Below are 14,969 nucleotides of genomic sequence, written 5' to 3'. Positions count from 1 at the left end.
GCCCACAAAGGGGTGCACCAAGAGTGTCCACCTCAGGTAACTGGGGAGGCTGAGCCACTGGGCCCTATAGGACACCTAGCACACAAAGCCACTCTATCAACACAGGGAAGCAGCCAAAATGCGGAGACAAAGAAACAGATCACAAATGAAAGAAATGGAGAACAGCAAATGACTGGATATAGAGTTCAAAACCACGGTTATAAGGTTTTTCAAGAATTTTCTAGAAAAGGCCAATAAATTTAGCGAGACCTTCAAGGATATGAAAAAGGACCAACTAGAAATTAAGCATACACTGACTGAAATAAAAAATATTATACAGAGATCTAACAGCAGACTAGAGGATCGCAAGAATCAAGTCAAAGATTTGAAATATAAAGAAGCAACACTCAACTGGAAAAGCAAAAAGAAAAAAGAATCCAAAAATATGAAGATAGTGTAAGGGACAACTTCAAGCGTACCAACATCAGAATTACGGGGGTGCCAGAAGAAGAGAGAAAGCAAGATACTGAAAACCTATTGGAAGAAATAATGACCGAAAACTTCCCCCACCTGGTGAAAGATATAGAATTACAAGTCCAAGAAGCGCAGAGAACCCCAAACAAGAGGAATCCAAAGAGGACCACACCAAGACACATCATAATTAAAATGCCAAGAGCAAAAGACAAAGAGAAAATATTAAAAGCAGCAAGAGAAAAACGGTTAGTTACCTACAAGGGAGCACCCATACGACTGTCAGCTGGTTTCTCAACAGAAACTGTGCAGGCCACACGGGAGTGGCAAGAAATATTCAAAATGATGAATAGCAAGAACCTACAACCAAGATTACTCTACCCAGCAAAGCTATCATTCAGAATTGAAGGTCAGATAAAGAGCTTCACAGATAAGAAAAAGCTAAAGGAGTTCATCACCACCAAACCAGTATTATATGAAATGCTGAAAGGTATTCTTTAAGAAGAGGAAGAAGAAGAAAAAGGTAAAGATAAAAATTATGAACAACAAATACATATCTATCAACAAGTGAATCTAAAAATCAAGTGAATAAAAAAATCTGAGGAACAGAATAAACTGGTGAATATAATAGTATCAGGGGCATAGAAAGGGAGTGGACTGACAATTCTCGGGGGGAAAGGGGTATGGGGGATGCAGGAAGAGACTGGACAAAAATCGTACACCTATGGATGAGGACAGTAGCAGGGGGAGGTAAAGGCAGAGGGTGGGGTGGGAATCAGGTGGAGGGGAGCTATTGGGGAAAAAAGAGGAACAACTGTAATAATCTGAATAAAGATTATTAAATTAAAAAAAAAGAAAAAAAGAAAGAGAAAGACAAGGCTGAGGGACTAGGAGAGGAAAAGCATCAGAATACAATGAAAGGCAAAAAGAGATCCCTTGAGAAAGTCTCAGTTGCTTTAGAGTTTAGGGAGGCTTATTCTGGGTGAATGGTTTCTGACCTATCACCTAGCACTTTGCCCTCATAGACCCCTGGCTACATAGCAGCCAGCATAAGCAGTCACTGCACTAGAATATTTAGGACTCTCGAATATCCTAGGATTAAACTGTAAGAAAGAGAATACTCTGCATTTGTAAGAAAATGGCTCAGACACTTACCAAGTGACAGGGAAGGTATTGGTGGTCCCCAGGCTAAACTATACACAGTCTTCTTATGATATGTGCTGGAGATCTGTGGAGGTCTAAGAGGAAGGGGATTACAAACAGAAAGATTTAAACAAAAAGGCATAGTGGAAATAACACACTTTTTCCCTCTAAAAGGCACTTATTATAAACTTATTTGCTGATATAAGAGAAAAACAATTTAATAGTACCCTTCTCCAAATAGCTGATTTGTAAAGAAGCAAATACTTAAATGACATACCATGTAATGATATCTACTAACAAAATGAATAAGTCTCAAATACACTTTAAACACAGAAAAAATGTTATCTCCCTCTCCCCACCCAAACCAACCCGCTCATCTGGTCAGTTTATAAACATTTTCCCCATCTCTCCCTCTGAGCTGCCCACTTTATTTAAATGTCCAATATTTTAATATGACTGTAGTTATATAGCAGTGTAAAGGCTATCACAATGAGAGACAGACAGCACTAGATAGAAAATGCAGACTGCTTAGCACAGAACTAAAGTTACTGCTAAGCATGCACTATCACCATGCAAACGTCTCCACCTCATATTCAAGTAAAAGACTAAATGTCATTTTAGGTTTACCCTGTCATTAATACCACATTCTTAAACTAAGAGAAGATTTTAGATAGACTTTAAAGTTTTTTCTTTTTTCTTTTTTAAGAAACCTTGGTCTCAAAAGTGTTTCTTAAGGCTGCTGTGGTGGTTAATAATATGTGAGGTGTTAGTCAAAGGTAGTGTGGTTATTAACTTCAGTGCATACTATATTCTTTGTATGACTTTAGAATTCCAAGATTCCGGAACCTATGGCTGAACTAGCTGTTGACTTATTTACTTCCATGTGTCTGACATATTGATTGTTATTATTCTAGACAATAAACCAAAATTTCTTTGGCTAAAAGAAACAGAATAGCAGTTATGGCTGAATGCTTAAGAATAATTTGTCCACAGCAACATCCTTCCCCCTAATTCATTCCTTTTCTAGTGTTATATTGTTTCATTTTCTTAGATGTTTCTTTGAAATAGTTTTGTTTGAGAATTAAAAATGGGGGGAGGGGGAATTGGAGCCCTGGCTGGCACTGTCCAGTGGTTAGAGCATCGGCCTGCACACCAGAGGGGGTGTCACAGGTTCAGAGGCGGGTGGTCACAGGTTGGATTCCACAGGTTCGAGCCCCACCCCTAGTCAGGTTAAGTGTGGGAGGCAACCAATCAATGTGTCTCTCTCACATCCATGTTTCTTTCTTCTCTCTCTCCCTCTCTCCTCCCCTATACTGCACTCTACCCTTCCACTGTCTCTAAAAATTAATGGAAACAATATCCTCGCTCTTTGGGTGAGGAAAAAAAAAAGGAGAAAAATAGTTAACTACATGTAGATTATACATAAGTACTTAAATAATTGCAAAAAGGTTAACTCCACAGTATAATAATTCTCACTTGAAGCAAATAATGTACAATAGAGGTAGGCAAACTTATCTTGCAAAGGGCCAGATAGTGAACATTTCAGGCTTTCTGAGCCATGCTATCTCTGTCACAATTAGTCCACTCTGCTGTGGTACTATGAAAGCAGCCCCAGACAAGATATAAACAAATGAGGATGGCTGGGTTCCAATAAAACTTAATTTAATTTGTATGTGGCTGGACATTAGGTCATATTATAGAACTACTGTTTAAAAAATCAAGGGAAAAGAAATACTTTATACTCCCACAGGTCAGAACCACCATTACCTGAAAATCATTTATTTACTTATTTTTAAAAGAGAGAGAGGGAGAGGGAGAGAAAGGAGAAACATCGATGTGAGAGACATCTATCGGTTGCCTCTAGCACACACCCCGACGGGGGACCGAACCAGCAACTTGGGCTTGTGTCCTGCACGGGAATCGCACAGGTGACCTTTTTGTGCACAGGATGATGCTCAACCAACTGAACCACGCTGGCCAAAATACATTTTTAAAATTAAACCTCGAGTTTCAAGCCTCAGTCTCAGAGCCAAACTCCTTTTATTTCTTTAAATATAAAATAGTATATAGTAAAGATTGTTCTTATTATAATGGCAAATTCTGGAAACTGTAACAAATAACAGTCATTGAACAGTCAATCGGTCATATTCCTAATTAGGAAGAAGTTCAGAATCAAACCCTTAAAGATGTTCCCAGACCAGTTTTGATGCACGTCCGGGTTTCTGAACTCAAACATCATCACTGACATTTTGGTCAATGGCCTAAACAAAGAATCATCTCTCTCTTACTTGTTGGAGTAGGTGTCATACAATCCCACTTTTCCGTCATCAGTTCCAAAAGCTAAGCAGCCTTCCTTGGTTGGGTGCCAGCACAGCTACAAAAAAAAAAAAAAAAAAAAGAGAGAGGAAAAAGACAGATTGTAATGGGAATTCTCAGATTATCCTTCAGGCGTTTAAATGGAAAACTTTCTTGCTCTTGGTGTCTTCTAATTTTACAAGTTCTCGTTATTTAAAAGAGAAACAAGGAAGTATGTTACTTGTAATCTTACCCCCAAAACACCCATTGCCAGTACTGAATTTTTTGGTGAATAAGCTTACGATATATACAATTGTAAAAAGGGTTCAAACATATAAATGATGTACATGATACACTGTTGAATGGGGATAAAAAATGCCAGAACAATTTAGAAAATATGATTCTAATAATAATTAACAAAATTTTGAAAGACACATCACAAACTGTCAACAGTATTTCAATGGATTATGGAAATGGGTGAATGGAGTGGAGAAACATTTATTGCTTTTAGATTAAATGGCCACAACAGAGGTCTCACTTTGGAAAAAAACCAAAAAATTTATACATGTGGTTTTGTAATGTGCTTTCTGTGTTTTGTCATTTGCATTCTTCGTGAGTCATTACCATCTTTTCACAAAAAAATAAAGATCTGCATTGTCATTTCTAATAGTTTGATACCATTCCATGTGGTTATAATAATAATTGTCTTCCATGAATGCACATCCAGGTTATTTCTAATTTCTTACTATTAGAAAACATGATGACTTGAACAAAACTTTAACTTGAAATCCTAAATTTGGAGATAATAGTTTTTTTTAGAAAGAATTCTTCACTTTTCCCCGTTTCAAACTTAATTGAAAATACCCTGTGATTCCCAACAGAGTTCATTTAAATAAAAAGGTATTCTCTAAAAGAGAATTACTGACTTGAAAATAAGTTCATAGTAAGCTCAAAGAGAGCATCCGTACCGCTGTAACCTTGGACTTGACACCCTGCCAGAAATTTTTCACATCATAGTTGTTCTTTATGGAGATTGTATTCCATACACGGATCATGCCGTCTCCAACGCCTATGGCCAAACAGCCTGTGTCCACAGGAGAGAAAGCCAGACTGTAGGCAAAGCCACCAAGGGAAGGCAGGGTCCAGCAACACTCCAGGGTGGCCATGTCCCAGCATTTTACCTGAAAAGATGAAGGGTTAAGGCCTAAATATGAAAAAGATCAGAGAAACAGGAAAAGGAATCAACATTTCAAACAGGATGGGTTTAGAGAGTAAACAAGGATATGTAATTTAACTATTCTACTAGGAATCGGAAAAAGCATGTCTTAGAAAAAACACACCCAAAAAAACAATAATAAATTGTAGAGCTCAAAGGGATCTTAGCATACATTTATTCCCAGAGATGTCAAGTGAATTCTGAGCCATACAATTAATAAACCAGAACCAGGCCTGCCACTTACAAGGTCAGTGGCCTTTCTACTCTATTGGATTAGCACATTGGTAATTTCCTCATTTGGCAAACTCTAAGCAATAAAGATGGTCTCAAGATACTGGAAAAATCAGTGTTATCTCAAAAAGCAAAATATCATACTGATGGGAAGAGCAGTGCTAAGTTTTTAATTGTAACTTGTGTAACAGAGGGACTTGGGAGAAAAAGTCTATCAAATGAGTCTAGTAGTTTAACTGCAAAAGAGTAAGGCCATAGACTCTTAAGCCAATTCTCCCTTAGAGAGAGTTCACCAAGAGCAGATGATTCTGCTACCTAACTATAGACAAGGATATAATAAAGCCAAAGCATGATGACCTCACATATCCTTCCCTGGACACATCGACTCTTCTTTATCACATCTGCTTAACAAAAAGGCATCTTGGTGGTTCCTCCCCTTCGCCCTACCTCTCTGCTGTTCATGTATTTAGTGCCAATCGGTAACAGTAACTGAAATAGGAACTGGAGGTAAGAGGGGGTATGAATGGAACTGATGGCTGGTTTGAAAAAGCCCTCTAATCCCATCTAAGTCATAAACCATCGCTTTTCCGTGCTGAACACAGGAATAAGCTGTCCTTACATCTCTGTCCATTGATGTGGAAAGCAGCAGCTGTTTGTCATCCTCAGTTTGCAACGGACATAAATTAAACACAATTCTTGAATGATTCTGCCCTTCTGCTGAAGCGCTAAAGAGGGTATATTTCCGTCTCCAAGACTGAGTGAGATCCCACAGCAGCAATTCACCTCTGCGAAGGAAGACAGGCGTTAGTTCTCTTTCACAAGCCATTTGGAAAGAAGAGATTCTGGGCCAGAGCGTGGGTCCAGTTGCAAAATAATTTCTGTTCATTGTTCCTTTAAGTAGAGAAAAGCTGAAACATGCAGAGTATCTCTGGAAGCACACACAAAAACAAGGAATCGGTCCTACAGGGAGGAGAACCAAGTAGCTGGAGGAATCAGAGGCGGAAGGGTACTTTCATAGCTTTCCTTCTTTCTGGACCATGTGACTATACTGGACTGCTTTTGAACAGATTTTCCTAACAGCTTTAATTAGGAAATGCCACAATTTGCATAGCCCCAAAGGCTTTAAGATATAATATCTCTCTTATGGGTGAGGGTGGCGAGGGTAGGGCCATGATTAATGTTTTGGTGAGATTTCTATATGCTTTACCTGTATTATTTCATTTAAAAGCAGGACCTTTTCTGTTAAATTCACTTATTATCTCAAGCAACTAAAAGCTGATACTCAAATTTTGTTTAATGAATGGCTCTAATCATCCTAAGAGATAGGAGATACCTCCTCTTTTTATATGTGAAGTAATTGAAGCTCAGAAAAGTGAAGGGTTTTACTCATGAATACATAGCAGGTAAGTCATGGACTGATTCTGAAATTCAATTCTGCCTGACTTCAGAGTCCATTCTTAACCACCAGGCTATACTTATTTGATCTTTTCACAACTCTCTTATTACACAACACAGATATTGATCCCATGATTTTTCCAATACAAATGGCCTATCATAATATAAGCCTCAGCCACTGCTTTTTCCATCTTCAAGTCTAGGAATTCCTGAGGCTAGAGAAGAAAACAAAATATGTCAAAGGGCATGACCAGGAAAAAAGACTGACCCAAAACAGCTAGATACCAGCTGTGTTGGCTGATCCTTGGGCCAATGGAGTGTCAACCAAAGGCGCTCTTTAATAGTTGGGTCCACACCTCCTCTTCTCTTCAGAAAGGGCAATTTCAAAGTCATCACACCTGCAGATTGAAAGAAGGTCCATGGGTGCATAAAGTCATCAGCAGCTCACAACACAGTGACCCCCTTTATCTGTGGTTTCAGTAACCTGTGGCACCATGGTCCAAAAACATCAAATGGAAAATTCCAGACATAATTTTAATTTGCACTGTTTTAAATTGCACTGTTCTGAGTAGTGTGATGAAATCATGTGCTGTCCTGCCCTGAACACGAATCATCCCTTTGTCCAATGTGTCCATGTTGTATATGCTTCCCACCCGTTAGTCACTTAGTGGGTGATCTGATAAGATTACCGTGGTCTCACAGTGCTTGTGTTCAGGTAATCCATTTTACTTAATAATGGCCTCAAAGTCATTCATATACTTATTACAGTACTAGAGGCCCGGTGCACGAAATTCGTGCACAGGGGAGGGGGGGTATCCCTCAGCCCAGCATGCATCCTCTCCAATCTGGGACCCCTCAAGGGATGTCCAACTGCCCGTTTAAGCCCGATCTCGGTGGGATCAGGCCTAAATGGGAAGTCGGACATCCCTCTCACAATCTAGGACTGCTGGCTCCCAACTGTTCACCTGCCTGCCTTCCTGATTGCCCCTAACCGCTTCAGCCTGCCAGCCTGATCACCCCCTAACCACTCCCATGCCAGCCTGAATGATGCCTAACTGCTCCCTTGCCAGCCTGTTTTCCCCTAACTGCCCTCCCCTGCAGGCCTGGTCACCCCCTCCCCAACTGCCCTCCCCTGCAGGCCTGGGTCCCCCCCAACTACCCTCCCCTGCAGGCCTTGGCCCCCCTCCCCCCACCCAACTGCTCTCCCCTGCAGGCCTGGGTCTCTCCCAACTGCCTTTCCCTGCATGCCTGTTCGCTCCCAACTTCCTTCCTCTGCCGGCTTGGTCACCCCTAACTGCCCTCCCCTGTAGGTCTGGTCCCTCCCAACTGCCCTCCCTTGCAGGCCTGGTTCCTCCCAACTGCCCTCCCCTGCTGGCCATCTTGTGTCCACATGGGGGCAGGATCTTTGACCACATGGGCGCAGCCATCTTGTGTGTTGGAGTGATGGTCAATCTGCATATTACTCTTTTATTAGATAGGATAGAGGCCTGGTGCACAGGTGGGGGCCAGCTGGTTTGCCCTGAAGGGTGTCCTGGATCAGGGTGGGGGTTCCCTTGGGGCGTGGGGCGGCCTGGGCGAGGGGCCTGTGGTGGTTTGCAGGCCGGCCACACCCCCTGGCGACCCAAGCGGAGGCCCTGGTATCTGGGGTTTATTTATCTTCTACAATTGAAACTTTGTAGCCTGGAGCGGAGCCAAGCCTTCTGCTTGCTCCCTGGCGGCAGCCATTTTTGTTGGGATTTATGTATCTTCTATAATTGAAACTTCGTAGCCTTAAGCGGAGGCCTGGGCCAGCCAGGGTGTGTGGAAAGCTTGGCTTCCTCCATCGCCGGGGGCAACCCTAGCCTCCTGCTCTTTCCAGCTCTGTGGCTGCCGCCATTTCTGTTTGGGTTTATGTATCTTCTATCATTGAAACTTTGTAGCCTTGAGTGGAGGCCTAGGCCGGCAAGGGCAGGCAGAAAGCTTGGCTTCCTCCATTGCTGGGGAAACCCAAGCCTCCCTCCTGCTCTCTGTGGCTGTAGCCATCTTTTACTGTGCCTAATTTATAAATTAAACTTTATCACAGGTATGTATGTACAGGAAAAAACGTAAGTCTATATAGGGTTTGGTGCTATCTGAGGTGTCAGGCATCCTGTGGAGCTCTTGGCACGTATTCCTCTCAGATAAGAGGGAACTATTGAATAGTTTGTGGTTTAGAAGTTTGTTAGTTTGGTTACTTAGGATTCAGACCTAATTTTCTCCTGGTAACACTATTATGCAGAGTGGTTAATACTAGTCTAGCTAATTTAAATCAAAGCTTTTACAGGCCGAGAAAGTGAGTTTCTGACTAGAACTGAGCACCCAGGTGGTAACACAATCTGATTCTCCAAAGTTGGCAGGACAGAGGGTAGGGTTCCTTCTTCTAGCTGTGAAGAAATCCAATGAAGGGGACAAAGCTGGCATTGACATGTGACAGGGAAGTCCCTCCACCCCTGACATGCTACTAACCGGTGGTTCTTAGTCTCTACGGTGTATCAGAACCACTGGTGGAATTTCTAAAATTCATAAGCCGGGGCCCAACCCCAAGAGATTCTGATTCAGAAAAATTGAAGACGGTTGTGCATAAGTGTATTATTTATTTATTATATATTTTGTATTCCTCAGCATCATTAAAGTTTAGAGGTTACCCTTCTGGATGGATTCGTAGCTTGATGTTATCCCTACTTGGGAGAATCAGCCAAAGTATGTCCAAAAGCCACCCACAAATCCTAAAACATTCTGTTTTCCCAAATTATGCTAATAGCTACCACTGACTAAGCCCTAACTATGCTACTTGCTTTACATGCACAAATGCATTTGGACAGATGGTAAAACCTGTATCGTTTAAATGAAGAAAACAGACTGCTATAAAGGGAAAGGTTTGATTTGTACTATACAGGTAACATCCACTCTGCCTGGATCTTCTCTCAATCTATGGTAAAAGTTCTGCTCAAAGAAATGCTTAGGAAAGCTGAATGACTGAGCTTTTACATTTAAATATGCACGTCTTTAGTGGGTGTATATTATTTATTCTTCATTTGTGCATTAAAAGTTCTTACTCTAGTCCTGGCTGATTTGGCTCAGTGGACAGAACATCAGCCTACGGACTGAGGGGTCCCAGGTTTGATTCCAATCAAAGGCACTTGCCCAGGTTGTGGGCTCGATCCCCAGTATGGGGTGTGCAGGAGACAGTCAATCAATGATTCTTTCTCATCATTGGTATTTCTATCTTTCCCTCTCCCTTCCTCTCTGAAATAAATAAAAATATGTATTTTTTAAAAAAGTTCTAACTCTAGTGATCTTTTCCATTCCTCTGATCAAGGCCTTGCCAAGTTCCAGTATTCCCAGTCTCAACAAACATCTTATCCCCCATGCCACATAGTGACCCTTCTATGAATGTAACAGAAACCCTCACCTCCAACACCAAAGCCAGATGTTAGGAGCACAGAGTTCTCTTCTAGGCTAGGTTGGGAAACAACTTTCTGCATAGAAAAGTACAGGAACTGCTGTTGACAGATGATATACTCTCAGTACAACAAGGCAGAATAAAAATCCTTATGCCCCTCTTGGATCAATATAGGTTATATTGCAAAAGAAATTATTAGACATCAATCTTACCTCGGCCTCGAGAGCAGCTCCAGATTCGAATGGTCTGATCTTTGCTTCCAGTGGCTAAGTAGCAGCCTTTTGTTACTGGAGTTTGTGCTATAACTTTCCCATTAGGAAGTTCAGGTTCTTCTAGGATAGAGATGGTAATTCTGTTACACGAAACAGGCACTTATCTCAAAGTAAAAATAGTTTGCAAGGGTTCCAGGATCTTAGCTCTAGCTTTCATAGACCTGATCTGCAAAAGTCACATTTTAAATATAATTCAAATGATACAATTCTACACATTGTGTTCTTTAGCCTTAAAGAGTACAGAACCCTCCCTTAAATGCCGGCTACCTGAATTTTCCTCTTGATTTATGGATAAACAGTCTTCACCAGGCAGAGGACACCAGGCTATGGAGTGGATCTCATCATCATGGCCCCGAAGCCTGTGAATAACTTCTCCTTTCTTGCTGATGTCAATTATTACCACTATGCCATCCTTATAGCTGAAAAACAAGTTAGAAAACATTTTGTTTTCCAGTAAAATTTTGCCTTGGGAGTTATTGTGCATTTTTAAAAGTTAAAAATGGGGGTTGGGGAGAAGACAAGAAATAATTAACTTTGTCCTTTTTCTAAAGTGTTCAATCATGCTTCCTGATTTTTCAGATCCTCCTCCATGATCAATCTTGTAATAGAAATAGTGCACATGTTACCTGGCACAAAGCTCAAACTGGAGCATGCTTAAGTTCTAAGTTCTTATAGGGGCCCAGCAGTTCCTCTAATTATACTCAAATTGTTTTAATATACCCAAAAAATTCCTTCTTTATACCAGCAATCCTGCTTTTCCAACTAGAAACTTAACAAAAGCTGCAGAACTCTTAATTCAAGATCTGGATATTCCAAGACTATCATTCAGTGAGTACAAAAGAGGCTGAGAAATTCTAACAGCTTTTTTTTTAAGTGGTAAAGTATTTCAGACACAAAGTATCTACTCCTCAGACTAATTACCAATACAGTTGAAGTCCTCTGTATATCTCACCCAAACTCTGTCCCTCTCTTCCCCAGAGGGAAATTGCTATTTGTGAATTTTGGGTTACATCATTCCTAGCCTTTCTTTGTTTACATTCCTAAATAAGATACAGAATTATTTTATATACTAGAGGCCCCGGTGCACAAATTTGTGCATGGGTGGGGTCCCTCGGCCTGGCCTGCAATTGCCCAGTCCTGATTGGCCCCAGCCAACTGGGTGGGGCGGGGGGGAGGAGGGACCACGGGAGGTTGGCTGTGGGAGCCCACTGACCACCAGGGGGCAGCTCCTGTGCTGAGCATCAGCCCCCTCGTGGTCGGTGTGCGTCATCACAACCGGTCAACCGGTCGTGCGGTTGATTAGGCATATATATATATATATATATATGTATTTTAAAACTTCATATAAATGATATGTGGTCTTTTTCTGCAGCTTGCTTCCTTCACTCATTCTATTCGTCAGTCAGCCATGTTGGCACATGTAACTGTTCCTGGCCAGACATTTATACTGTTGTGTAGTCCTCCATTATCTGAATATACCTCAACTTTTTTATTCCTTTTCCTTTTAAAGGGCTTACATTTTTAGCTATTACAAACAAAAAATGCTGCCAATAATGTTCTTATATACACCTGAGACAATTCCGGTTTGATGCCTAGTAATGCAACTGTCAGGATGTAAGATATGCACATCTTTGCTTTACTAAGAAATGCAAAGCTGCTCTCCAATGTGTGTGCACCTATTTGCATTTCCTACATGACAGATACTTCTACAGGGAAAAATACCAGTAACAGCTTTATTTACTTAGTTTTCTCCTTTTATAAAGTTTTTCCTCATTACAGCTTTATTAAAAAATTAAATCATAGAGTTTGTTAATCTTCAAAGACATGGACTTTGAAAACCACCAAGTTCTGTAACCTAATAGTCAAGCTATTAAGCTCTCAAGAAATAATCACCATTTTGAAGGTCATTGGAAAACAATCATTCTCATTCAATCCGGTGTCTGACTGTACCTGAAAGACTCTTTTCTTCTTGTGAATTCCAGCTCATCTTTCTAGGTCAGTTTGGTTTCACCTTCTCTGACCCCTACCTGCTACCCTTTCTGCTCCCTCTCTAGTATCCTCCTCCCCGCAACTGCACAGAGACTGCCGACCCACAGACCCCTTCCATTTTCACTATTATTCACTCCTTAAAAAAACCCTTATCGCCTTGTCCCCTCTCTCTCAGGGGTATTTACTCCACAAAACCTCAAACCTGATTGAATTCAACCATCTCCTTTCTCAACCAGTGTGAATAGTTTAAAGTCATGACCATGATCCTTAGCTTGGCACTCAACAGGGACCATTGAACCTACAATTTTCCTCGTTCATTTTCCTACTAGTGACCCGGTGCACGAAATTCGTGCACATTATATTAGAGGAAATAATTTAATATTGCTATTTGCCCTTTCTCTATAATAGAAGTGTCAGAGGTGAAAGAAAATTAGTAAAATGTATATGAAAACCTTCCTCCTGTCAGAGTCTGGGGCACACCACCTGACCCAGAGTCAAGTCCCCGCCCACCCACATGTGCCTCAAAATCGTGTGAGACCCAGTCCTGGCCAGCCCCCCCCCCCCCCCCCCCCCCCCGCATTGGGCTAGATCCAGACCTGACCAGTCCCACCCTTGTCAAGCCCTGCCGGGCAGGGGTGTAGTCTCAGGTCCCCTGGCCCAGTGCCAGGATGGAGGGTGTGGCCTGAGTTCCCCGAGCCCAGACTGGGGGCATGCCTTGAGATCCTCCATCAAGCCCCACCAGGTGAGGGACACAGCCTGAGGTCCCCCGTCAAGCCCCGCTAGGCGTGGGGGCACAGCCTCAGGTCCCCCGGCCCAGCACCGGGAGGGGGGGTGCAGCCTCAGGTCCCCCATCAAACCCTGCTGGGTGGGGGTGCGGCCTGAGTTCCCGTCAAGCCCCGCCAGGCAGGGGGCACAGCCTCAGGTCCCCTGGCCTGGTGCTGGGGGAGGAGAACAGCCTGAGGTCCCCTAGCCCAGCACCAGGACAGGAAGCACACCTTGGGGTGGGGGTGTGGTCTGAGGTCCCCCAGCCTGACACCAGGGCAGGGGGTGGGGCCTGAGATCCCCTGTCAAGCCCCATGGGGGTGGGGGAGGGCATAGCCTCAGGTCCCTGCTGATTGCTTGTTAAGGCTCCTTATGGGAACTTGGCCTCAGCTGTGGGTGTAGCCATCTTTGTGATGGAGTGATGGTCAATTAGCATATTCCCTCTTTATTAGATAGGATTCTCTGAAATGACTGTTTTCATACCTTATTCCTGCATCTAGTCCCATCCCCACCATGAACTTGACTCCATCTCCTCTCTGACTTATGCCTCACTGAGAAAATCAGAAGCCATCAGAATGAAGCACCCTCTCCTTGCAACAGATCTACAAACCTACCTGCACTATTTCCATAGTCTCAGCTGCTCTTTCTACTTGTGACCAATACAGATAGAATAGTACTTACCCAATGGCTACTAAGTCTTCTGGACCCATTCTCCTCTGGACTTCTCCACGTCACTCCTGTATTTATCACGGTTCACCCCTGTAAAAAGCTCTCTCTCTTCTGCCTCATTTTCATCAGCATAAAAGCATGCCCTTGCTATCTTCTGTCTAATACTCCCTTGACCCCCAGATACCTCTTGGCTTCATGTCTATACACATTTTTGGGAAACGAAGTGTGAAAATGTAGTCTCTCTGTATACTTTACTACCTTATACTCCCCTCCCCTGCCTCTTGAATCCTCTCCAGTCACTTTCTAGTGCTTATCCAGTCTTCAAATCAGAGTAAATGGACATCTTTGGGAGAGAAGTAAACAGAGTGGTGAGGGAAAGGGGAAGCCCACTCAGGCAGCTCGCGTGAAACAACCTTGGTGATCAATAAGGAGACAGATCCCAATGCCAGATCACTTTCCCAACCTAGAGGGAGAGCTGAGAACCAGAGAGACAGAGCTGAGTCATTTGATTCTCTGAGAGTAAATGTTATATCCAAGGGCAAGTAAAGGCAGAGAAAAAGGTGAAGATGTGAAGGATGAGGAAAGTAAGCTATCGTAGAAACCTAGGAATTAACAACAGAGAGTGGAAGAGGCAGTAGGACCTGGAGATCACAGGACTAAAGGACACCAAGGGCTCAGGGGAAGTGGTTAACACCTATAAATGGGTTCCTTTGAGGAATAAATGGACAGGAGAGGGTAAAGCAAATGCAAAATATGATCATAAGCAAAAATAAATGACCAATACAGACAGAACAGTACTTACCCAATGGCTACTAAGTCTTCATGATGAGGTGAGCAAGTAAGGCAGAAAATTGTCCTGGGTTCTATAAAGAGGTGCTGGCTGTCATTTCTGTTAAGCCAGTAACAGAAAACCACTCCTTTTTCATCTCCAGATACTATTAAGTCCTTTACCCGAGGAGACCAATGCAATGCTGATATTGTATGCTTTAAAACAAAACATAAATATACTTGCTTCTCATTTGTCAATGTTTAATTTTCACTTAGTTTTTCACCAGTATAATGAGGCACATTATAGGTACCTAATAAATACTATTAGTCCCACTTGTGTATCAAGACTATACTAACC

The 14,969-nt window shown here is 42.3% G+C and overlaps 1 protein-coding gene across 4 annotated transcripts in view; it reads right to left on the bottom strand.

Annotated features, from left to right (window-relative positions):
* GEMIN5 (gem nuclear organelle associated protein 5) overlaps nt 1-14,969 on the bottom strand; it is a 43,218-nt gene that overhangs the window by 26,280 nt on the left and 1,969 nt on the right. For 2 of the 4 annotated variants that reach the window (XM_080676241.1, XM_080676240.1), the window contains exons 3-10: nt 14,646-14,827; nt 10,691-10,842; nt 10,364-10,483; nt 6,999-7,128; nt 5,955-6,120; nt 4,857-5,069; nt 3,882-3,967; nt 1,606-1,688 (exon numbers count right to left, since the gene is read on the bottom strand). In XM_080676241.1, coding sequence (XP_080532367.1) covers nt 1,606-1,688; nt 3,882-3,967; nt 4,857-5,069; nt 5,955-6,120; nt 6,999-7,128; nt 10,364-10,483; nt 10,691-10,842; nt 14,646-14,827 — 1,132 coding nt within the window. The remainder of the gene's footprint in view (nt 1-1,605; nt 1,689-3,881; nt 3,968-4,856; nt 5,070-5,954; nt 6,121-6,998; nt 7,129-10,363; nt 10,484-10,690; nt 10,843-14,645; nt 14,828-14,969) is intronic. The other 2 variants (XM_080676242.1, XM_080676243.1) reach the window with 1 other exon arrangement.

The sequence above is a fragment of the Plecotus auritus genome (assembly GCF_963455305.1).
Source record: "Plecotus auritus genome assembly, chromosome: 6".
Classification (NCBI taxonomy): domain Eukaryota; kingdom Metazoa; phylum Chordata; class Mammalia; order Chiroptera; family Vespertilionidae; genus Plecotus; species Plecotus auritus.
The sequence above is the reverse complement of the archived record's forward strand: the minus strand, read 5'-3'. Positions and strand labels throughout refer to the sequence as shown.